Source organism: Hypanus sabinus, chromosome 13 (genome assembly GCF_030144855.1).
Source record: "Hypanus sabinus isolate sHypSab1 chromosome 13, sHypSab1.hap1, whole genome shotgun sequence".
Lineage (NCBI taxonomy): Eukaryota > Metazoa > Chordata > Chondrichthyes > Myliobatiformes > Dasyatidae > Hypanus > Hypanus sabinus.
Window position 1 is genome coordinate 16,956,155 of NC_082718.1, and position 23,778 is coordinate 16,979,932.

Sequence of the window (23,778 nt, forward strand, 5' to 3'; positions counted from 1 at the left end):
ATTTTGTAATTTGCTGGGTGGGAGGTCTTATTTCTGGGCTGTACAGATGACTCTACAAGTCCACATAGACAACTACTACAGTATTACCTTTTACTTCTCTGGGAAAGCTCCTACTCCTACCCTTTCACTCATTGAAATCCACATCCTATTCTCCTCTAATCCTTCTATATCCCCAAATTTTGATCCCTCTTTTCAAGAATACTTAGATTCCTCATAATTTTAGATACTTCTTTACAGCCTCTTCTGCTCCAAAGAAAACAACCCCAGTACTTTCAGTCTCTCTTTGTAACTAAAATTTTCCAGTCCTGGCACTATTCCATTGTGACTGATGACAGTGCTCATTTGGAGTTGTATACTGTTTCAGCATTACATCCTCCTTTTGCTTTCTTTATGTCGGTAAATAAATCCCTCTCTCCCTTTTGTTACTTTATTGACCTAAACTGCTGCTCGTAAGCATTTTTGTTCATCTTCGCTCTTCAATGCCCTCATGCACTTATTGAGTATTCTCTTGTTGTATCGCCTCAAATGCATGATCTTGGGATTTTCTGGATTAGGTCCAGTTCACTAATTTTCTCCTTGGTGCATCCATTCCTTCCTGTAGTTGAAAATTTCCTCTTCACTATGAACCACATGGCTAACTGTTGTATCATTTACAATGTCCTTCTCACAACCCTTATATATCAATGGAAATCATTAATGCATGTTACACAAGACTAAGTATTAAGTAAATTCTATGAAAATTGTACTATCAAAGTTCAAAGTAAATTTATTATCAAAGTGCATATACCATATACAACCCCTGGGATTCGTTTTCTTGCGAGCAATCACAGTAAGTACAAGAATTACAGTAGAAACAATGAAAGACCACATCAACAGGACGGAGAAAGAACCAATGTGCAAAAGACAATAAATTGTGCAACTGCAAAAAGAAAGAAAATAAATAATAATAATAATTATAATAATAATAATAATAATAATAATAATAATAATAAGTGATAAATACTGAGAATATGAGATGAAGAGTCCATGAAAGTGAGTCCACAGTCTAACAGTTCAATGATGGGATGAGTGAAGTTATCCTCTCTGGTTCAAGAGCCTGATGGTTGAGGGGTAATAATTGTCCCAGAACCTGGTGGTGTGGTTTCTGAGGTGCCTGTGCCTTTTTCCTGATGACAGCAGTGAGAAGAAAGCAAGACCATCAAGCTATCACCATACTTAATGATGGTGCCTATTTGTCAAGTTTTCAAAATTGAAGTTTAAAACAGTGAGGAGAGAATGAGATCTCCTCAGAAATAGAGAGTCATAAAACACTATAGCACAGAAGCAAGACCTTTGGCCCATCTATTCTGCGCCAAACTATTATTCTGCCAAGTGCTATCGATCTGCACCTGGATCTTTGCCCACCCATGTACCCCTCCAATCCATGTACCTCTCCAAATTTCTCTTAAATGTTGAAATCAAACCCACAAGCACCACTTTTGCTGGCAGCTTGTTCCACATTCTCACCACTCCGAGTGAAGAAGATGCCCCTCGTGTTCCCCTTAAGTGTTTCACCTTTCACCCTTAACCCATGACCTCTAGTACTAGTCTCACCCAATGTCAATGGAAATAAGCTCAAAGGGCAATTGCTTTTCATCAGTAATAATACTACACTTTTAAGTGCAGTGATGCAACTGTAGGCTTCGTATGGATGAACTTATTTAAGGTTGTAAATATTTTGCCTTGTGGTGCTTTTGTTTCTGCAGATTCCTCCAGTTCACCCTTCGCCTGGGTAGTAAATATGTTCTGAGCACATGCAAGCCCCCAGACCAGCCAGGGGAAGGGGTTCTGCTGCACTTTTCTGCGGACAATGGAATTACATGGAATCTACTGCATCACTACCCCCACCGGAACTACCATGAGCCACGGTAAGTTAAGTCAAAGTCACCCACCAAATCTGTCAGTGACTTCACCAGCCACTTAGCTTTCACCATTACCTTCTCAAAGTGACATCTGGATGGGATTCGCAAAGAATGAATAAAAAGGAAACATTGGATAATTGTCTTTCATGACTTTGAGATGACTGTGTCTGAATGGTGTCCCTGGGGCAGACAACTGAGAGCTGAATTTTATGGAGCGTAATTTTGCGGTACAATTCAACTGGTAACATATTTAGTATATGTGTCACAATGTAAATTTATCTTTTTAACATCATTTTGATTAGTGCCACAAATGCAGTTGCTGACATTTGTGGTATCTTTATTCCAGGAAGCTTTTTGTTTCCAGATACAAATGGCACTCCTTTACAAGTGTTACTTCAACAGAAAGACAACAGTGTGAATTTGGAAATAACGGTGTCCTTTAACAAATTTTGGACGTTTGATTTATTTTTGGCTTAGTCTCTCTGAGTGGGATTAAAAAGCAAGGATCCGAGCTAATTTTCCTCTTATATTCTGGCTTTGAAAGGGAAATGCTTGTCCTATGCTAACCTTCTTGATGGGATCAGTTTAGACTAGAAATGGAATGTGAATGCTCACTGATGGGATAATTTTAATAATTCTTATAGTTTTTGTTTCTGTTGCATGAGTATTCACACTTAATATTAATTAAGTGTATTCCTCTGAATCTCGTGATGTTGGTTACAGGAGATGGAAGTGTTTGGTGTGATCTGAATGTTGGAAGCTGAGTCCTTTTGACTAACGCACTTGACTTGGCATTTGCCTGATTGGTAGTGTCACACTGAGGTAAAATATGGCAGTAAGAGGGAGAAATTAAATAATCATTTTGCAGTCTTTAGAAGACACTGCAAATTGCAGAAATAAACCACATAATTTGTTAGTCTGTTCATACAGAATCGTTATACCAATCAGGTAAGCTTAATCAGCATTGCAGCATAATTTTCAAGTGTCCAATTGAGGGACATCTCTTCCTGAATATACTTCCGTTAACTGAAACCAGATTAACAATTCTTTCCTGTCCAAACTCTCGATGTGGCAGCTTTCATACAGTTAGATGAGGTGTCACACTGAGAAGAAATATGTGAACTGAAGGAGTTGATAATTATGAAATTCCTCAGCAAGAAGAAACCTTATTTCAATGTATTATTTTTGAAGCAATTAATAAGTATTGAATGTTGATCAGCTTAGCAGCGCTCTCTTCAAACATCTCTTAATAATTAACATGTTGCCATGGATGCAATAGAGATGAAAGCCAATTCCTATATGGAGCCTTCAGCAATGTTACAGTACTTCATTTCACTGTATTTAATTTTTTAAGGGATTCAGATGTGTGAAATAATTTTAGTTTAATTAAACAGAATTACAGATGTCTGAAGTATTTACCTAAAGCCTCTAAAAATCCCAAGAAGTCCAGCTTGCTGAACACCTCGAGCTTCCTTTGATGATTTTTCTTTTTCTAATTATGCATGCATGTCATTGACGAGTTGGAACAACCTCGAGTTGACAAACAGGACAGGATCTTTGCAGGCTGGAGCTGCCTGCTGGTCCAGTTCCCTGCCTTTGCCAAGTAACTCCACTGTTTGAGGTCTGTCCACACCGCCTATTGTGACTAGAGTGGCAGCTGTGCCAGGTTTCATAACTGTTCCCAGCTGTGTCAAGACCCCCAATTTTGCCAAATGCCCTATTTTTGTGGTGTGTGCCACCTGTCTTTGTGACAGTGCTGCCAGCTGAATAAAGCACACCCTGAGTATGATGCTATCACTCGCTCCTCCCTGTACTTGGGTATGCAGTTAACCCTTAAAAACCTTCCTGACTCCTTAATGTTAAATATCACGACAAACTTGCTTCCTCAATCCTCTCATTTTAGAAAATCTGAAGAAAAATTAAATTCTTGCCTGCTAAGTTTATTTTTATGTTCCTTCCATGGTAGCGTGACTTCAGTTTTGTTTCTACAGAAGATAAACTGTGTTCAGGTCACCTTCAATCTAAGAACCACTCTTAAGAACTTTACATCAATTATTTTCCTACCACGCCATTGTTTGTTCAGATGAATTTGATTTGACTATGAAGGGTCAATGATCAAAGTGTAACTGGAAAGATGTAAAAACATATAAAATGTGATAGAATGATACTTCACTCCTTCAGATTGTGTACAGTTTGCCTTGCTATTGCCTCTATTCATTGTGTTAATCACAAATATTTCTCTAATTTTGTGGTATAGCTTTTTCCTATCCATCACAGCCTCTCCAACACTGAACACCTGTGTGCAACTGCGCAGTGCTTGGTATTCTTGGTTTATGAGATCTTTGTAACCTCCAAATGTTAGGCGAACCATTAACTGTTTCAGGATCAGAATTGGGTTTATTATTGCTCACATATAATGTGAAATTTATTGTTTTGTGCCAGCAGTACACTGCAAAGGTATAAAAATCTATACATCATCAAAAGTAAATAAATAGTGCCAAAGAGAGGGATAATGAGGTTCTGTTCATGGGGCCATGGACCATCCAGAAATCAGATGATGGAGGGGCAGAAGCTGTTCCTAAATCATTGACACATATACCCTTTCCCTGATGGTAGTTCAGGGATGTGTGTTTAGCCCACTGCGCTACTCTCTATGACTGTGACTTTGTGGCTAGGCATAGCTCAAATACCACCTATAAATTTGCTGACAATACATCCATTGTTGGTAGAATCTCAGGTGGTGACAAGAGGGTGTACAGGAGTGAGATATGCCAACTAGTGGAGTGGTGCTGCAGCAACAACTTGACACTCAACGTCAGTAAGATGAAAGAGCTGATTGTGGACTTCAGAAAGGGTAAGATGAAGGACCACTTACCAATCCTCATAGAAGGATCAGAAGTGGAGAGATTGAGAAGTTTCAAGATCCTGGGTGTCAAGATCTCTGAGAATCTAACCTGGTCCCAACATATCGATGCAGTTATAAAGAAGGCAAGACAGTGGCTATACTTCATTAGAAGTTTGAAGAGATTTGCTATGTCAACAAATACACTCAAAAACTTCTTTCTGCATGGGGAGCATTCTGACAGGCTGCATCACTGTCTGGTGTGGAGGGGCTACTGCACAGGACCAGAAGAAGCTGCAGAGGGCTGTAAATTTAGCTGGCTCCATCTTGGGTACTAGCCTACAAAGTACCCAGGACAACTTCAAGGAGCGGTGTCTCGGAAAGGCAGCATCCATTATTAAAGACCTCCAACACCCAGGGCATGCCCTTTTCTCACTGTTACCATCAAGTAGGAGGTACAGAAGCCTGAAGGCACACAGTCAGCGTTTCAGGAACAGCTTCTTCCCCTCTGCCATCCGATTCCTAACCCTTGGACACTACCTCATTTTTTAATAAATATTATTTCTGGTGGGGACCGATGATGGATCTGGCTGAGTCTGTGACCCTCTGCAGCCTCTTGCTATCTAGTGTATTGGGGGCTCCATACCAGGCTGCCATACAACCAGCCAGCCACTCTCCACCATACTTCTTAGTGACATACCATACTCCTCAAACTCTTGCCAAAGTAGATCCATTGGTGTGCTTTCTTCATGAAGGCCCAGGATAGATCCTCTGAGGTGTTCGTGTCTGGGAACTTGAAACTGCTCACAGCTGACCCTTCGATGTGTTTTCCTGACTTCTCTTTCTGAAGCCCACAATCACTTCCTCGGTCTTGCTGATGCTGATCGCGAGGTTGTTATTGTGACACCATTCAACCAGCTAACCTTTCTCACTCTGTTGGCCTCCTCATCACCACTCTGAGATTCTCTAACAACAGTGGTGTCATCGGTGAATTTATAGACCACAGAATCACGAGTGTAAAGGGAGTAGAGCAGCATCTTTGAGGAGCACCTGCACTATTAGTCAGTGAGGAGGAGATTCTTTCCTATACACACTGACTGTAGTCTCCCAATAATGAAGCTGATGGTCCAGTTAAAGAGGAAAGTACAGAGGCCCATGGGTTGAACATTGGTTATTAGTTCTGTAGGGATGATAGTGTTGAATGCCAAGCTGATATGTATCTTGTGGTCGATAGGTGCTCCAAAGCAGAGCGGAGGGCCAGTGGTATTGCATCTGCTGTAGATCTGCTGCAGCAGGTGGCAAATTGCAGTCCTTCCTCAAGCAAGACCAACTCTAGCCACAACAAACTCTCAAAGCACTTCATTACAGTAGGTGTGCTACCAGTCAATAGTCGTTGAGGCACCTCATCCTGCTCTTTTAGGGCATCAGAATGATTACTTCCCTTTTAAAGCAGGTGGGATCCTACGCCCACAACATTGGGGGGGGGGGGGCTTGAAAATGTCCTTGAAGACTCCAGTCAGTTAGTTGGCACAGGTTTTCAGTACCAGCCAGGTACGCCATCGGGCTTTATGCCTCGCGAGGGTTCACACTCTTGAAGGATGTTCGGATGTTGGCCTGCAAGATAGAGGCCACCGGGTTGCTGAATGCTGTGGGGATCATTCTCCCTTTTGAAGTGTGCATAAAAAGAATTGAGCTCAATGGCGAGTGAAGCCTCACTGCCATTTATGCTGTTGGGTTTCACCATATTGGACATACTGGCACACAAACCTGCCACTCCTGTCGTGTATCTGATTCTGCCTCTAGCTTCACTCAGAGCTGACTTTTTGTGCTCACAATGGCCTTCCATAGGTCTTACCTGCACTTGCCACAGGTGCTGCCTGACCTGTGCTTTCCAACACATTTCCTTTTTATTTCAGCTTTCCAGAGTTTAGCTTTTTTGATAATTATGAAACAGGTGTTTTTTTTAAACCGTTCATCAGTCAGCTGTGGCACACCTAGCAGCAAGTCAGACCCATGGGTCTCTGTCCTTTCCTAGAGAGTGAACACATGATCCAGGCTGACACCTCAGGGTAGGTGCTGAACAGTGGGATGGTGACAGACAAAATTATTACCCTCTCAAGTGGATGTTAAAAGTACTTTGTTTGGTTTAAAAGAATACAGGCTTGTTTACACAGAGTCTTGGCCATAATTTATGCCTGAACCAAGGTTCCTAGAACAGATTTATCTGATCATTCTATTTATGGGACACTAAAGTGAAAACATAAACTGAAATATTTCCTTAAATACCCTCTATTGGTTGCTCAGGGCATCCCGAGGATGTGAAAAGCATCAAGGTAAAACGAGCGTTTTTCACATCTCCTTATCCTTTATGAAAAGGGAATTCCTTGATCTTTAACACCTTTTAAATGTTGCTCATTTTCATAATTTCCCAAAAGCCCGCTCCATCTTTTCCAACCACACACACACACACACACACACACACACACTTTAACACAAATTCACAGCTGAGTTTCTTCTCATGAATTATTGAGGTGTTGTCCAATAGAAATTCCTGACCAGCGTGGCTATGGCAACATTGCTTTTGCAGCATGCATTAATTTCAGTGAAAAAAATCCTTGAGTACACTATCAGATTACTGACAAAGCTATACAAACGTATACATTTACTGCATTATTGACCTAAATAGTTAAGTAACTCAGTTGATCCAATAGTAAGATACTCACATTATCTGATTTTCATCTTCCCATGTACACAGAAAGATTAAGGAACTCCAGGAAATGGTAGTATTGACATTGGTGTATGTTAACAAGAGATACAATTGGTTGCTTCTGAATTTCCAATAAACCATGTATGACCAATGGTTAATATTTTGAAAAAGGATGCATTATAGGTCTTAAGCTTGAAAATTTTCCATTTACACCTCCTGAATTTATAAGGTCATGTGGGCAAATATTTCAAATATGACTTTAACAGGACTAGAATTACATTTTGCAAAGAGTGGATTTTTATATTGCTGTAATAGCACTAAGCTTTGTACATGGAACCAAAGAACAGCAAGCAGAATCCTGTACACCTACCACTTTACTCCTGATTTTATATGCATTGTTAGAAAATTAGGCAGTCTGCATAATGAATATCCCACTCTTCCATGACATATCCATATACCCAATATAACCAAGTCATTGGGTATATTAGGAGTTGTGGTTGATAGGTTTTTGATTAGTAAGGGATAATAAATCAGCTATAATTGAATGATGGAGAAGACTTGATGGGCTGAATGGCCTAACTCTGCTCCTATAACATGGTATGTGTCATCCATGTTGCAGAAGTGCCAGCCAGTGATCATCTTCAGCAAGATTGGGTCTAACCAGCTAGCCATGGCAGTCAATGGAATTGTTCATTTCTTCACTCTCACTGTTACGCAATGGGTTGCCATTAACCAGAATCTCAACAGATTCAGCACAGGAATATTATGAGTTGGGCATCCTTCACTGAGTGATGTATCTCTGATATCTTTAAGACAGGAGCAAAGTGGAATACTCGTTACCTGCCTGGATGAGTGCAGTTCCAAAAAACCAGTTAAGCTTAATACTACTCAGGGCAAACCAGCTTGCTTATTTGACATCTGATATGACACTACTACCACCATGACGACAGTGTCTGTTGTCTACAAAGTGCACTACAGTTACTTGGTCAGGTTTCTGCAACATTATCTTCCTAACCCCGTCACTCCTAAACCCAGGAGCATGTATACTGAGAAGGACAAGTGCAGTGGATGGACAGGACCACCATCCACAGGTCTTATCTTCAATTCTCACACCATCCTGACGTGGCAAGGTACCTTCGTCATTGTTCTATCTAAACCCTGGAACTCACTACCCAACAGCTGGTAGGAGTATCTTCACTATGGCCCAAGAAGGTGGCTCACTACCAATTTACAAATTGGAAATGGAAAATGAACAAATATGAAAGAGATATGAACAACATATCACATTCACGTCACTTAAGCTGCAGGCCATTATGCTGAACCACGATACCAATGTCAGATAATGCAACATCAACCAGAAACCAGAAACCTAACTGGAGCAATCAAGAAAGTGCTATTGATGCAGAGAAGGTCAGAAGCTGGTTCTTCTGCAGGTTGTCTCAGCTCTGACTCCCAGCATTGACAAGATGATGAAATTCAAACTTCTCTTGGATGAGTGCAGCTCTATTAACAGCATCTTCAAACTTGTGATCTTTTCTATCTCAATAGATGAAATTTGTAGTTACGTGGTAAAATTACCAGTTGCAAGTTCTAAATCTCACATCATCCTGACTTAAAGTATGTGCCATTCCTTCAAAGTCCTGAATTCCATACCTACAGCTCTGCAGAAGTACCTTCCCCACTGGCTTGCACCTCTACCTTCATAACAACAATACGTTTGGACAATAAATACTGACACTACCAGTTGTGGCCATCTCCTGTGTCTGAATATGTATGTGCATTTCCTTCCATAATAAATAATCTATTTTGGGTTTCTAGTATGCAACCCCCTTCAGGAGCTATAAATATAGCAAGTGATGTTCTAATCATAATTATAATTCTAGTTTATTGATTAGTATCGTGGTTCAGCTTTATGGTGAAAAAATTCAGCTGTGAATTCACAAAGTAATAGGATTCTGAGATATGTTGGCCTTTAATGTGCTTTTCTACAAATTGTAGCATCATACACCATGAAAACAGGCCCTTCAACCCAAACCGGATCATGCCATCCAAGATGCCCATCCAATCTTGTCCCACTTGCCCATGCTTAGCTTTATCACTCAAAACCCTTCTTATTAAAGTACCTGTCTACCTGCCTTCCAAATGTGCCTCAACTACATTTCCACTGGCATCTTATTCCTCTGGGTGAAAAACTTACCCCTTAGATTCCCATTAAATCTCTCCCCTCTTACATAAACCTATTCCCTCCAGGTCTTGGTTCCCCAACCATGGGAAAAAAGACTACGTATGGTCAACCATTCTATGATTTTCATGATTTTTTGCACCTTTATAAGATCACCCCCTTATCCTCCTACATCCCAATGAAGTCCTGGCCTGCTCAATCTATCTCTAGACTCAATACTTTGAATTCTGGCAACATCCTGATAAATATTTTTGCACTTTTGCCAGCTTATTAACATCTGTCTTATAACAGGATGACTAAAACTAAACACAATATTCCAAATATTCCAAATAAAATCTCCCACTGTATATGGCTTTCATAGACCTTACAAAAGCAGTTGACTCTGTAAATTGCCCTACTGTCCAAAATTGGGTGCCCAGAGAAATACCCTAAGATCCTGCAGCTCTCACACAATGACAGGAGTGCAACAGTCATCAGCAACTGTGGCTCTGAGACAGCACCTTTTAAGGTTGAGACTGGGGTCAAACAGGGGTGCATCATTGCCCCAACTCTGTCTGCCATTTTCATTGCAACCATTCTTCAACTCACAGGCAAGACTTCTCACAAAGAGTCCAGATTCTCTATCGGACAGACAGAGTAACCTACACCGATTCAAGAGAAAGACCAAGGCGTCAACTGCTTTCAACACAGAGCTCAGTGAAAATGCCACCATAGCTCACTCTACAGTGCATAATGGATGCTTTTGCCAGAGCATACAAGCTCCGGGGACTTGATCTAAACATCAAGAAAACCCAAGTCCTGCACCAACCTGCTCCAGATCAAGTTCTTAAATTTCCAACCATCCAAATTAACAACATCTCTCTGGAGAACACTGATCATTTCCCATATCTTGGCAGCCTTCTTTCTTCAAGAGCCAACATTGACCTTGAAGTAAATTGCAGAATAGACAGTGCGAGTAGAGATTTTGCCAGGCCGAGAAAGAGGGTTTTTGAAGATCGGGATATCAAGACCAACACTAAGCTTCTGGTCTGTAAAGCTATAGTCCTCCCCTCCTTGCTATGTGGAGCAGAGTCATGGACAACATATAGTCGATACATAAAATCCCTCGAAACTTACAATCAAAGATGCCTCCGAAAGATTCTGAGAGTTAGCTGGAAGAACAGGCGTACTAACTCCGGCATCCTGGAGGAAGTTAACATTAATTCCATAGCCACAATCGTGACTCAACAACAATTGTGATGGTTTGGCCACAGCATCCATATGCCTGAACCCGCTTCCCTAAACAGCTCCTGTTCAGCCTACTCAAGGATGCAAAGTGCACTCCAGGCAGGCAGAAAAAGAGGTTCGAGGGCAATATCAAAACCCACTTGAGGAAGTGCTTCATCAACCTGAACAGATGGGAGAAATTAGCACAGGATAGGGAAGGCTGGAGAAGGACTGTTTGTGAGGGGACTGCACAGCTTGAAGAAAACCTCCACTGTGCCGCTGAGACTAAGCAGCTTCGATGTAAGGAGAGACTGGGAAAGGCCCAACCAGCTACATCCAGCACGGTCTCAGTGACCTACACCTGCCAACACTGCAACAGGACTTGTGGATTATGGATCAGCCTCTTTGGTCATCTCAAGACCCACAAGTAACCAGATCAAACACCAGGAGAAGAATCATACTCAACTACGAGTGGTCACTGCTGATGATGATGTGTAGCATTATTAGAATTACAAGAAACACCTTATTCGAAGAACTCCATTATGCTAAATGCCTTACTGGTGTTATTTTAAATAAAGGAACGCTTGTACTCTTCATTCTTGCTCTTCTCAAATTTTAATTTTGTTTTCTTCAACTGAGTATTCATTGCTAACAATGCTCTTCCATGCTTGCATTAGATACCTCAATCTGTATGTTCCTGAAGATTACATTCTAAATATAATTATAGGAAACACTGATATAATAATGATGGCCATTAGAAATTATTGACAGTTTTGTATACTAAAATTAGATTGAAATAAATTGAAAGGAGATGAAAGCCATCATGTTATTCACCATTTTCACCTACAGCAGATCATTTATACAGTACAATAGCAGTAACCAGCACGTCTGCCAAGAAACCCACATGCTTCCCTAACCTGACAGGTGCAGAACTGGGTGGGAACATGATCGTTGATTTACGTAGTTAATCAAGGTGATAGAATTAATTTTTCCTATGATAGTATGTCCTCCCCAATGCTCCATATGTCAAAAATGCAATATTATTTGTCATCTGAGGTTTAAAGCTTTCCTTGACAGGAGTAGATATGAGCATATTGCATACACACCAAGTTCTAAATATAGAATTGAGTCATATTATCAATTTGAGAAAACTAGCAATTGTAAGGAAGTGATTCTATGAATACTTAAGCATTTTTAGGTAAACTGATGGCTTTAGTCCATACAGTGAACTAAGTAGGAAGGGAGACAATATTTTCTTATTTGTTATTTTAGGAATATAAAAATGCCTTCAAAATTAATTTTTCTCTGCAAAAAAACTTTGCTTTCTGTTTAGTGTATTAAAGATATGAAATTGTTGGCGATTGGAAAAAATGAAAGGCTTGATTCATTCATTTGATTTCCACCATTCACTGTTAAAAGTAGGTCATGATTTTTTTTTAATTATAGCTTCCCTACTGTATTAAAAAGTAAATGGCCTCAGAATTTTGATTATGTTGCCAGCAACAGTTTGTGGATTGAAGCACTGAATTTGCATGCAAACATACAGAAATTATTTTTATTTTAGGATTTGAAATATGTTGCACTTCATCTTAATATTACACTTTAACCATTGCACCTTCTTCAGACCCTTCTTATTTGTACTGAAAATGAAGTGATTTTCATTTTTTTGCAGCAAAGTCACAGTTTGAACTGTAAATGAATGTCAACCAATTGCTCTAATAACATACAAAGACTGAACTTTATGCAAGATCATCCAAACCTCATAAAAGCTTTACTGTTTGAATTGTTTCATTTTCATGATGGATATCTACCTGTTGTTGATTAGAGAGAATGTGATCTCAAAATGTTTTTCCAAAAAATTTTGTTGCAACGTTGTATTCACAACTTGGTGAACTGGTAAATTGATTTATTATTGTCATATGTAGCATGGTACAGTGAAAAATTAGTTTTGCATAATGTTCATACTTAATAGTTTATTAAGGTAGTCCAGGGTAAACTAATAATCGAGGTTAGAATGAAGTACTAGTTATTGAGAAACTGCAGTGCAGGTAGAAAATACGGTACAAAGTTATAATGATGGAGTTCAATCTAGAGGTAGATGGAGTTCAACCCAGGTAAGTTTGAGGTGGTTCATTTTGGTAGGTCAAGTATGATGGCAGAATATAGTATTAATGGTAAGACTCTTGGCAGTGTGGAGGATCAGAGGGATCTTGGGGTCCAAGTCCAGCTCAAAGCAACTGTGCAGGTTGACGCTGTGGTTAAGAAGGCATACAGTGTATTGGCCTTCATCAATCATGGAACTGAATTTAGGAGCCGAGAGGTAATGTTGCAGCTATATAGGACCCTGGTCAGAACCCACTTGGAGTAATGTGCTCAGTTCTGGTCGCCTCACTACAGGAAGGATGTGGAAACCATAGAAAGGGTACAGAGAAGATTTACAAGGATATTGCCTGGATTGGGGAGCATGCCTTATGAAAACAGGTTGAGTGAACTCGGCCTTTTCTCCTTGGAGCGACAGAGGATGAGAGGTGACCCGATAGAGGTGTATAAGATGATGAGAGGCATTGATTGTGTGGATAGTCAGAGGCCTTTTCCCAGGGCTGAAATGGTTGCCACAAGAGGACACAGGTTTAAGGTGCTGGGGAGTAGTTACAGGGGAGATGTCAGGGGTAATTTTTTACTCAGAGATTAGTGAGTGTGTGGAATGGGCTGCTGGCAACGGTGGTGGAGGCAGATACAATAGGATCTTTTAAGAGACTTTTAGATAGGTACATGGAGCTTAGAAAAATAGAGGGCTATGGGGAAGTCTAGTAATTTCTAAGGTAGGGACATGTTCGGCACAACTTTGTGGGCCGAAGGGCCTGAATTGTGCAGTAGGTTTTCTATGTTTCTTTGAGGTAGATTGAGGTTAAGACATCATTCTATCACCATTCGATAGTTCTATAACAGCAAGGTAGTAGCTATGAGTAGCTGTCCTTGAGCCTGGTGGTATGAGCTGTCATGCTTTTTGTATCTTCTGCCTAATGAGAGGGGGAGAAGAGACAATGTTGGGGGTGAGTGGGGTCTTTGATAATACTGGCTGTTTTACAGAGGCAGCAAGAAGTGTTTCTGTAACATTTTGAAATAATTGGGGTTTAAAAGGTCAATCCACTGCTCAAGTGTGTGCAATGATTGGTTTTATATTTTATCATCTTCCGTACATACTCCAAGTATTAAGGAATGATTAGCGGATCACAGTGTACAGAAATTTCACACCCTGCTGTTCTCTCCATCGTAGAATCATCTCTGTGCAGCTTCCACAGAATGCACGGCAACTAGGCATCCAGTTCCGCTGGTGGCAGCCTTATCACTCTGGGCTGAATGAGGATGTCTGGGCTATTGATGAAATCAGTATGACTTCAGTCTTGTACAACAGCATTAGTCTCAACTTCAGCAATTTAGTGGATGTCACTCAGTCTCTGGGCTTCTATCTTGGAAATGTCCAACCTTACTGTAACCATGACTGGACACTCAGGTAAGACGACCTCAGTTTCATTTGCCATGCTGTGTTAAAGCTATGTTTGGAAAGCAAGAATGTATTTTACCAAATCAAAATGCTACTGTTTCTAATTGCACATCTGCTTTTCCAATGAATAAAAGCATTAAGTTCAAATAATATAGAATCAGTCAATGTATTAAGAACCTAAAAACCTCCACTTTAAATGTACCCAATGCCTTGGCCTCCACAACCATCTGTGGCAATGAATTCCACAAGTTCACTATGCTCTGGCTTAAGAAGTTCCTCCTCATCTCTGTTCTGAAGAACATCCTTCCATTCTGAGATCTTCCTTCTTGTCTTAGACTCTTCCATTCTTGGAGATTCCTCTCCATGTCCACTCTATCCAAGCTTTTCAATATTCAGTAAGTATAATGAGATGTCTCCCCTTCTTCTTCTAAACTCCAGCGAGTACAGGTCCAGAGCCATCATGACACACCCCATACATTAACCCTTTCTTTCCTGGGATCATTCTCATAAACCGTCTCCAATGCCGTTACTTCCTTCCTTGAATGCCCACCTTGTAATATGTTTAATCTGCCCACAAGTAGCAGCAGGAAACATTCTTTATAGATAAAACTGCTGGGAATTCTGTGACACTTTAAATTTTTACAAGCTTTGGATGGGTCGCCAAAAAGATAGGTAATCAAGAAGGCCAAGTTGTTGGAGGTATGTTCTAAAGTCTTTACTTTGTCTCTCTGTTAGATTTTTTTTGCTAACTCTTCCTTATTGTATTGAGGGTGCTACTTAAATACATATAGTTGTTGAATGGGAGCAAGAGTGAGGTCTATAAACTGAAACCATCTGGAGTAGGGTTTTCATGACAGAATATTACACAGGATTGGGAAGTGAACTGGGATTGACAGAATCTGAGGATCAGTGGGAGGTGTTTTCAGAGACAGTCAATGTTAGAAGTACTAATGTATTTCTATTGCCTGAGGGAAGATGGCCACTGGCAATGTTATTGAATATTTAATCGAGAAAAGTTCGCTGAAAGTTGATTTGAGAGGCAATCAAAGCATCAAATAAGTTCTAGAAAGGAATTTAATTAAATAATGGCTAGAAAAAAGCACATCAAATTTTGTTCTTTATTGATCAGATTAAATCAAATCCAATTAAAACTAAATAACTTCATTATGCGTTATTGCTTTAATCAAGAGTTCAATGTTCTGAAATCCAGTACCATGCTTACCTGAGTAGCACACACAATATGCTGGAGGAACTCAGCAGCCCCTGCACCATCTATGGAAACGAGTACAGGCGACATTTTGGGCTGGAACCCTTCAGCAGGGCTGGAGAGAAAAAGCTGAGGAGTAGATTTAAAAGTTGGGGGGGGGTAGAGAGAAACACAAGGTGAGAGGTGAAACCTGAAGGGGGAGGAGATTGATGCACCATCAATAACTCTCGGAGACGGGAGGCGAACGATAGGCTTTTATTAGCAGCAAAATAGAGCACAGCATCTCGGAGACTGAGGGAGGAGCAGTGCCTCCAATTGCCTTTATACAGGGGTCTGTGGGTGGAGCCACAGGAGCAGTCAGCACAGGGGCGTGTCCAGACAGGTACACGTAGTTCACCACAGGGATGAAGTAAAGAGCTGGGAAGTTGATTGATGAAAGAAACAGAAGGCCATAGAAGAAAGAAAAGGGGGGGGAGGAGGACCAGAGGGAGGCAATAGGCGGGCAAGGAGATAAGGTGAGAAAGGGAAAAGGGGATGGGAAATGGTGAAGGAAAGGGGGTAGTGGGGGGCATTACTGGAAGTTTGAGAAATCGATATTCATGTCATCAGGTTGGAGGCTACCCAAACAAAATATACAGTTTTGTTCCTCCAACCTAAGTGTGGCCTCATCATGACAGTGGAGGAGGCCATGGATGAACAAATCAGAATGGGAATGGGAAGTGGAATTAAAATGGGTGGCCACTGGGAGATCCTGCTTCTTCTGGCGAGTGGAATGTAGGTGCTTGGTGAAGCGATCTCCCAATCTACGTCGGGTCTCACCAATATACTTCCCCCCTCTCCCCCACCTTCTAGGTCTAGCTCCTTCCCCCTTCCTTTCCAGTCCTGATGAAGGGATTTGGCACAGAACTGTTTACTCTTTTCCACTCATGCTGCCTGGCCTGCTGAGCTCCTCCAACAGTGAGTGAGTGTGAGTGTGAGTGAGTGAGTGAGTAAGTGAGTGTGTGTGTGTGTGTGTGTGTGTTTTGGATTTCCAGTATTTGCAGATTTTCTTGTGTTTGTGAAACAGGGACAAATGACAGCCACCTCCTGATCAGCAGATCTAAGGATTCTAATGCTATTTACTGACCTAGATTCTAAACATGACGAACATTAAGCTGATAATGCACTGTACAATCTTTTAGGTCTGTCATATCCGGAGCATCCATCACGAAAGAGACCATTAAATCCTGCCAAAGATCAACTAGCTCTTATTTTTATCAATTAATGTCATTGTGTATCCACTGGACAAATCCAATTTTTCTGTCTCTACGGAAAGGTGTTTCTCCCTCCGATGCAGCTCCCCAATAGCCACCCTGGACTTTCCTGAGAGCTGGTGTACAGTTTTGGGTAGCTCCAGATGAGTGGATTTCACCACTGTATTATCCCATGTTATTTGAAGTTTGCTTCTGTTGACGTGGGCACTGAGGTGAGTGAACTTCCAATCTCTGAACTAGCCAGATTGGGATTGCTTCAGCTAATAGTGGAAAGAAGATTAAGGGAAAACCTACTGTATTTCTGCATTTTTCATCTTGTAAAGCACAATCAAACTGATACAAGTGACATTTAATAGCAAATACACACACAGTGCTGGAGGAACTCAGCAGGTCAGGCAGCAGCTATGGAAATGAATAAACAGTCGACGTTTCGGGTCGAGACCCTTCTTCAGGACTGAGAAGGAAGGGTGAAGATGGCAGAATAAGAAGGTGGGCAGAGGGGAAGGAGGCCAGGCTGGGAGGTGATAGGTGAAGCAAGGTGGGTGGGAAAGGTCAAGGTCTGGAGAAGGAGGAATCTGGACCACAGAGTGAAGTGTTGCTTCACCTGGAAGGACCATTTGTGGCCCTGAATGGAGGTGAGGGAGGAGGTGAATGGGCAGGAGTAGCACTTAGGCCACTTGCAGGGGTTAGTGCTGGGAGGGACGAATAGACATGGGGATCTCCACGTACCAAGTTGAGGCAACCCTCAGGGTGGAGGAGCAACACCTCATATTCTATCTGGGTAGCCTTGAACCTGAAGGCATGAATATTGATTTTTCCTTCTGGTAAACAAATTCCACCCCCTGTCCCCCCACACGCCCCTTCCTCTATTCCCCACTCTTTTATCTCTTCTCACCTGCCAATGATTTCCCCTGGGTCCATTCCTCCCTCCCTTTCTCCTGTGGTCCATTCTCCTCTCCTGTCAGATTCCTTCTTTTCCAGCATTTGACCTTTCCCACCCAGCTGGCTTCCATATCACTTGTTAGCTAGCATCCTTCCCCTCCCCCCACCTCTTTATTCGGGTATCTTTCCTCTTCCTTCTGAGTCCTGAAGAAGGGTCTCGGCCTGAAATGTCTACTATTTTTATTAATTTCCCTAGATGCTGCCTGACCTGTTCAGTTCCCCCAACATTTTGTGTGTGTTGCTTTGGATTTCCAGCATCTGCAGACTTTCTCATGTTTAAGAGCAAAAACATTTGCCTCACCTACCTTACCTTCGCGTCCACCACATAATTCTCAGAAACTTCTGCCACCTCCCAATGGGATCCCACCACCAAGCACATCTTTCCCTCCCTCCCCACTTTCTGCTTTCTGCAGGGATCACTCCCTACTTGACTCCCTTGTCCATTCATCCCCACCCCCACTGATCTCCCTCCTGATACTTACCCTTGCAAGCGGAACAAGTGCTACACCTGCCCCTCCACCTCCTCCCTCACTACCATTCAGGGCCCCAAACAGTCCTTCCAGGTGAGGCGGCATTTCGCCTGTGAGTCTTTTGGGGTCACCTACTGTAATCGGTGCTCCCGGTGTGGCCTCCTGTATATCGGTGAGACCCGACATAGATTGGGAGACCGCTTCACCGAGCACCTAAACTCCGCCCACCCAGAAAAGCGGGATCTCCCAGTGGCCACCTATTTTAATTCCACTTCCCATTCCCGTTCCAATATGTTTATCTATGGCCTCCTCCACTGTTGTAATGAGGCCACGCTTATAAGCTGTTGGAGGAACAACACCTTATATTCCGTTTGGGTTGCCTCCAACTTGATGGCGTGAACATCAATTTCTCTAACTTCCAGTAATGCCTCCCACCCATTCCCCCCTCTCCCCCAACGATCTCATTGCCTGTCCATCACCTCCATCTGGTGCCACTCCCCCCTTCTTTCTTCCATGGCCTTCCCTGCTCTTTACTTCATCCCCTCCCGCTTCAGGTTTCATCTATCACCTTGTGTTTCTCTCTCCTCTCCCCTCACCTTTTAAATCTACTCCTCAGCTTTTTTCCTCCAGTCCTGCCGAAGGGCTTCGGCCCGAAACGTCGACGGTACTCTTTTCCATTGATGCTGCTTGGCCTTCTGAGCTCCTCCAGCATTTTGTTTGTATTTTAAGCTATTTGTATGGTCTTTAGAACAGTTGTGTTCCACGGGATTTACTTGTCTACATTTGAAATTAATCAATGCATAAAAATTGTATATTTTGAACATTGAAAAAGGAGAGTTGCAGTAATTAAGGCCCTTCTGAAGCTACAATATAGTAGAAATTGTGCAATCTGCAACATCAGGGAGCAACTGACCTGCTCCTGCTTCCTGGTTGTCTGGCCTCCATCTGATCTGGTCCTGGAGGTTGCTGTCTGTCCTGCTAATTCCAGACTCACCTCTTCCTGCAGAAAACCCCAATCCCACCCTTGAATTTGAACAACTCACTGAAGTGCACTAAGGAACATACATTGAAAAAATAGTTTCTCAGGTAAAACACATGATTGCATGGATGATTTAAATATTATAAAATAGTTCTAAACTGTTAATGTAGTTTTCTTCTCATAAACAAATATACCTACTTGCTTCTCTGACTTGCAACATTGATAAAAGGAATTAGATTTCTGAAATGTTGATACCTTGTTCAACTTAAATGCAATTTTTTCAAAGTTTATTCCACAGTTTAAATCGGGGTTCCCATCCTTTTTTATGTCATAGACCAATACCATTAAGCAAGGGGTCCACAGACCCTAGATTGGGAACCCCCGGTTTAAATGAATGTTGCAAAGGATTTATTTTTTAATGCACAATTGAATGCAGGGAAGCTTTGTCAAGAATCAAAAAACCAGTCACCCTTCCAGAGTTTCCCTGATCAGTTTATGTCTCAAAATAGATGCAAAGGAGAAGAGAGTTTACCAAGAGTATTTCTTCTTGAGAATAGGTGTCAGTACCCAGAATCTAAATTGGCTATAGTTTTGTTTTTTTTTTGACAATGCATCAAAGGATATTATGTAGAACTTGACTCTTACCTAATTCTATCTATAGGAAGACATAATATCCTCATTGCACATTCCTTACCCTTTCTAACTTCCAAAATAATGTGTCATTATATTCTGTAACAGCCCAGTAAAATAGAAACATGCTCTTCATAACAACACACAAAATGTTGGAGGAACTCAGCAAGACAGGCAGCATAAATGGAGAGGAATAAACAGTCAATGTTTCAGCCTGAGACCTTTCATGAAAGGTCTCGGCTTGAGAAGTCAACTGTTTATTCCCCTCCATTGATGCTACCTGCTTTGCAGAGTTCCTTCCAACATTTTCTATGTGTTACTCAAGATTTCAGCATTTGCAGAATCTCTTGTTGTTTATGCTCTTCATAAACTCTGTATGATTAACAGAGGAGAGAAATGCTTGAGTTTCTCTTGCTGGAGGGAATTTTTGCCATGCTAATATTAATTTCTTAACCTATGCTTTTAGAACTAGCTTCAAGGAAAAGACACATCAAGAGGTTAATATGAAGGATGATGAAACTGGTGGTACTGCATTGAATTTGGCTGATGACCTTCATAGCCCTTGCCAGCCATTACCCCATGGGAAATCTCCAGACCAATTCACACTATCTAACTGATTAGTAGTTAAATTAATTAATGCCAGCTGATCTCAGCTGGGCTTCCATTTGGTTTGCTCTTGGCAAATCCAGTACAACGGGTCAGGTGCAATGTTCCTGTTGTCGCAGGGGAGTGATTGACAATGTTTTCTTCTTTGCATGAAACTTGGGCTGGGTAATTTATCATTCAGCACAAAACTAGTCCCCAGCTCATTTTCTGCAGCAGGTGAAACGTGTCTAATCATGTGTAATGTTTCCATCAGTCACTTTCTTTTACCAAATACGAACCCATAAATTTGGAGGCGGTTAAAATGCTCATAAATTATTTAAATTTTAAACAAGTGATTAAATTATGGACTTATTTTAGACAACAAAATCATAACAGAAGTAATTACAAGCTTCTAGCAAAGCAGGTAACTCACACAAGGCCAAATTTACCGTTAACATGCACTCTGTCAAAATTAAAACCCTTTTTGCTATTTGGTATTTATCATAAATAATTATTTTGTAATAATTTATTCATTTTTAAATCACACCATCTTTGGCTTATGACTGAATTAAGGAATTATTTAAATTCAAGAACATAGAATGGTTTGAAAATGGCACACGGAAAAAAATTTTTTGCTGTGATATTTTTTACCTGTAATGAAAATGGATGAAAACTAATTTCATATTTATAAAATAAATGATGTGCAGGCCTGAACTTGCCTTGAATAGTGGGAATTCAGAATGGGAGATGTATCATTGCACCCACTGCATCTTGGTTCATAGTCTTTTGAGTCATAGAGAAGTACAGCTCAGAAACAAGCCCTTCAGCCCATCTAGTCCATGCCAAGCCACCTAATCCTACTCCCATCAACCTGCACGGGGACCACAGCCCTCCTTACCCCTACCATCCATGTACCTCTTCAAATTTCTCTTAAACTTTGAAATTATGCTCGGATGTTCCACTTATGCTGGCAGCTTGTTCTACACTCTCATGACCTTCTGAGTGAAAAAATTTCCCCTCATGTTCCTCTTAAACATCTCACCTTTCACCCCTAGCCCATGAGCTTTGGTTGTAGTCCCACCCAACCTCAGTGGAAAAAGCCTGTTTGCGTTTACACTATTTATCCCCCTCATAATTTTGTATACCTCTATCAAATCTTCTCTCAATCTTCTACATTTTAAAAAAAATACAGTCCTAACCTATTCAATCTTTTCTTAAAACGCAAGTCCTCCAGATCCCGTAAATTTTCTCTGCACTCTTTCAACCTTGTTTACATCTTTCCTGTAGGTTGGTGACCAAAACTGCACAGGAGACTACAAATTCGGCCTCACCAACATCTTATACAACTTCAACTTAAAATCCCAACTCCTGTGCTCAATACTTGATTTATGTAGTGATTTATTTACACTGAGGGTATTTGAAGTCGCTGTAATACCAGTTAAAGGAAGCAGAAGTTGCATTTGTCTTTCTCCTTAAGTCTTCACATGTTTAGTGTTTAGTTCCTGGCTCAGCCTCTCCATCGCTGGTATAACAGCTTGCCAAGAGGATGAAAGCGCTGTGGCTCAAATTCTCAGAATTGAATTGCAATAAATGGGAAATTCAAGATTCTGATGGCAGAATTGAATGGACAGTTATGAGGAAGTGGGTTTAGAACTTGCGAATAGATTTTTATAAATTGCCAGTAGCATAAATTGGTTGATAGGAGAATTGGGAGCTGGAGCAGTGTGTTTGCGATATGAGAGGAAAATAGGATTAGTGTGAATGGATGCCAGATGACTGGAGCAGAGGTAGTTGACCGATTTTTACCTGTAAGAAAAATGCAAATAGTTACATTAGAATTATCATCTTCTTCTTCAGTAGGCAAATTAAATAACTTGTAAGGAAGAGGGCTGATTTTTACAACATGTTGGAAGATGTATTAATAGAAGGGTTGGATCACACGAAAGGTGATCCACTACCCTTCTGGTTTGTTGCCTCTCACCGCCCCTCCCTATATATCTACTGCTTCCACACTTCTTTTTGTGTCTCTGCATGTCTGGGAGAGTTTGGGGGAATCTCTCGTGAAGGAACAGTCTGAAAAGCATCTAGGTCTCTGGTGGCAGATTCTAGTGGTCCTCTGATAACCAGGCAGTTACAGGATCGTCATATAGATATAAATAATGTTTGTAAAAATACTTAAAATTATATTTCTTCAAAAGCTACTTGAATTGCTGGAATCAATTTAAAACATTATAATTGAATAGGATAAATGTTCAAAGGTTAATTTATTATCGAAGTACATATCCATATACAACTGGAGATTCGTCTCCTCCAGATAGCCACGAAGCAAAGAAAGAAAATGAGAGTCATCCCCCGCACAAAAATAAACAGCATCCCGATCATCAACCTTCAAACCCTCTCCCCCACACAAAATGCGACAAGGACATTGCCCCCCTAGACCCCCCTCCCCTGCACAAAATGGTCTAAGAACATCAACCCCCTAACAACTCCTTCCCCCACAAGAAAATGAACAGAACGCAATAAGAACATCAACCCCCAAACCCCACCCCTTGCACAATAGAATGGAAAAGGATCGTGCAAAAAGAAACACAGAATATAAAAACCGTAAGTCTAAAAATGTCCGTAAATGCAATAGTCCAATCCATAAACACAGAACTATGATACCATCCTCCAGCATCACTGACATTCGTTGGAAGAGAGGGACACCAAGTGACGCCAAGGGACACCTACCCGCCTACCACAGCGAACCACACAGCGTTAGTCCGCTCACAACAAGGCAACCACTCAGTGCTGAACTCTCACTTGTCTTCTGCATTCACTTCAATGTCTCAATCTTCCTTGATGCTCTATTTGGCAAATAGAGTCAAATGTCAGCTCACATCCCGTATCTAAGTTCCTTGGCATCGAGGCCGTCGGAGTACGTGCTCACTTTCCAGAGTCTTCTTGGAAACAGCAAACTGCTGGATCTCTCAGTTGATCTCCAAACTATAAATCACAGGCTCTAACAGTCCCAGAAGCACATTAAAGGTGAAAACGTACGTAAAAGGAGTAAAATTGACAATTTCATGAGCTACTGGAAGATGTCGATTAAGGGAGTGTTGTACACTGGCACCATCTTGACCAGATGAAAAAGAAGCAAGTACAGCAAACAACAAGGACTCTGTAATATCTTCAGTCCAAGTTGCTGATTCCAATTGAACATGTGGCAGCCCAGGCTGTCATAACCCGAGCGTGAGGCGTGTCTGGCTGCCTAGCTTATGCACTGGCGAGTTCGGCAGTGGAGCAGGAAGTCAGAATCACCAGCATCTGACTGCCAGTTCATTTCTGATTTTGCATTGTATTGGTCAGGTGCCAGAGGGAGTAGTGACA

At 41.3% G+C, this 23,778-nt stretch overlaps 1 protein-coding gene across 1 annotated transcript in view; it reads left to right on the forward strand.

Annotated features, from left to right (window-relative positions):
- The window catches only part of reln (reelin), a 307,273-nt gene that overhangs the window by 159,117 nt on the left and 124,378 nt on the right, over positions 1 to 23,778 (forward strand). The window contains exons 19-20 of the mRNA XM_059987188.1: positions 1,746 to 1,907; positions 14,116 to 14,352. Coding sequence (XP_059843171.1) covers positions 1,746 to 1,907; positions 14,116 to 14,352 — 399 coding nt within the window. The remainder of the gene's footprint in view (positions 1 to 1,745; positions 1,908 to 14,115; positions 14,353 to 23,778) is intronic.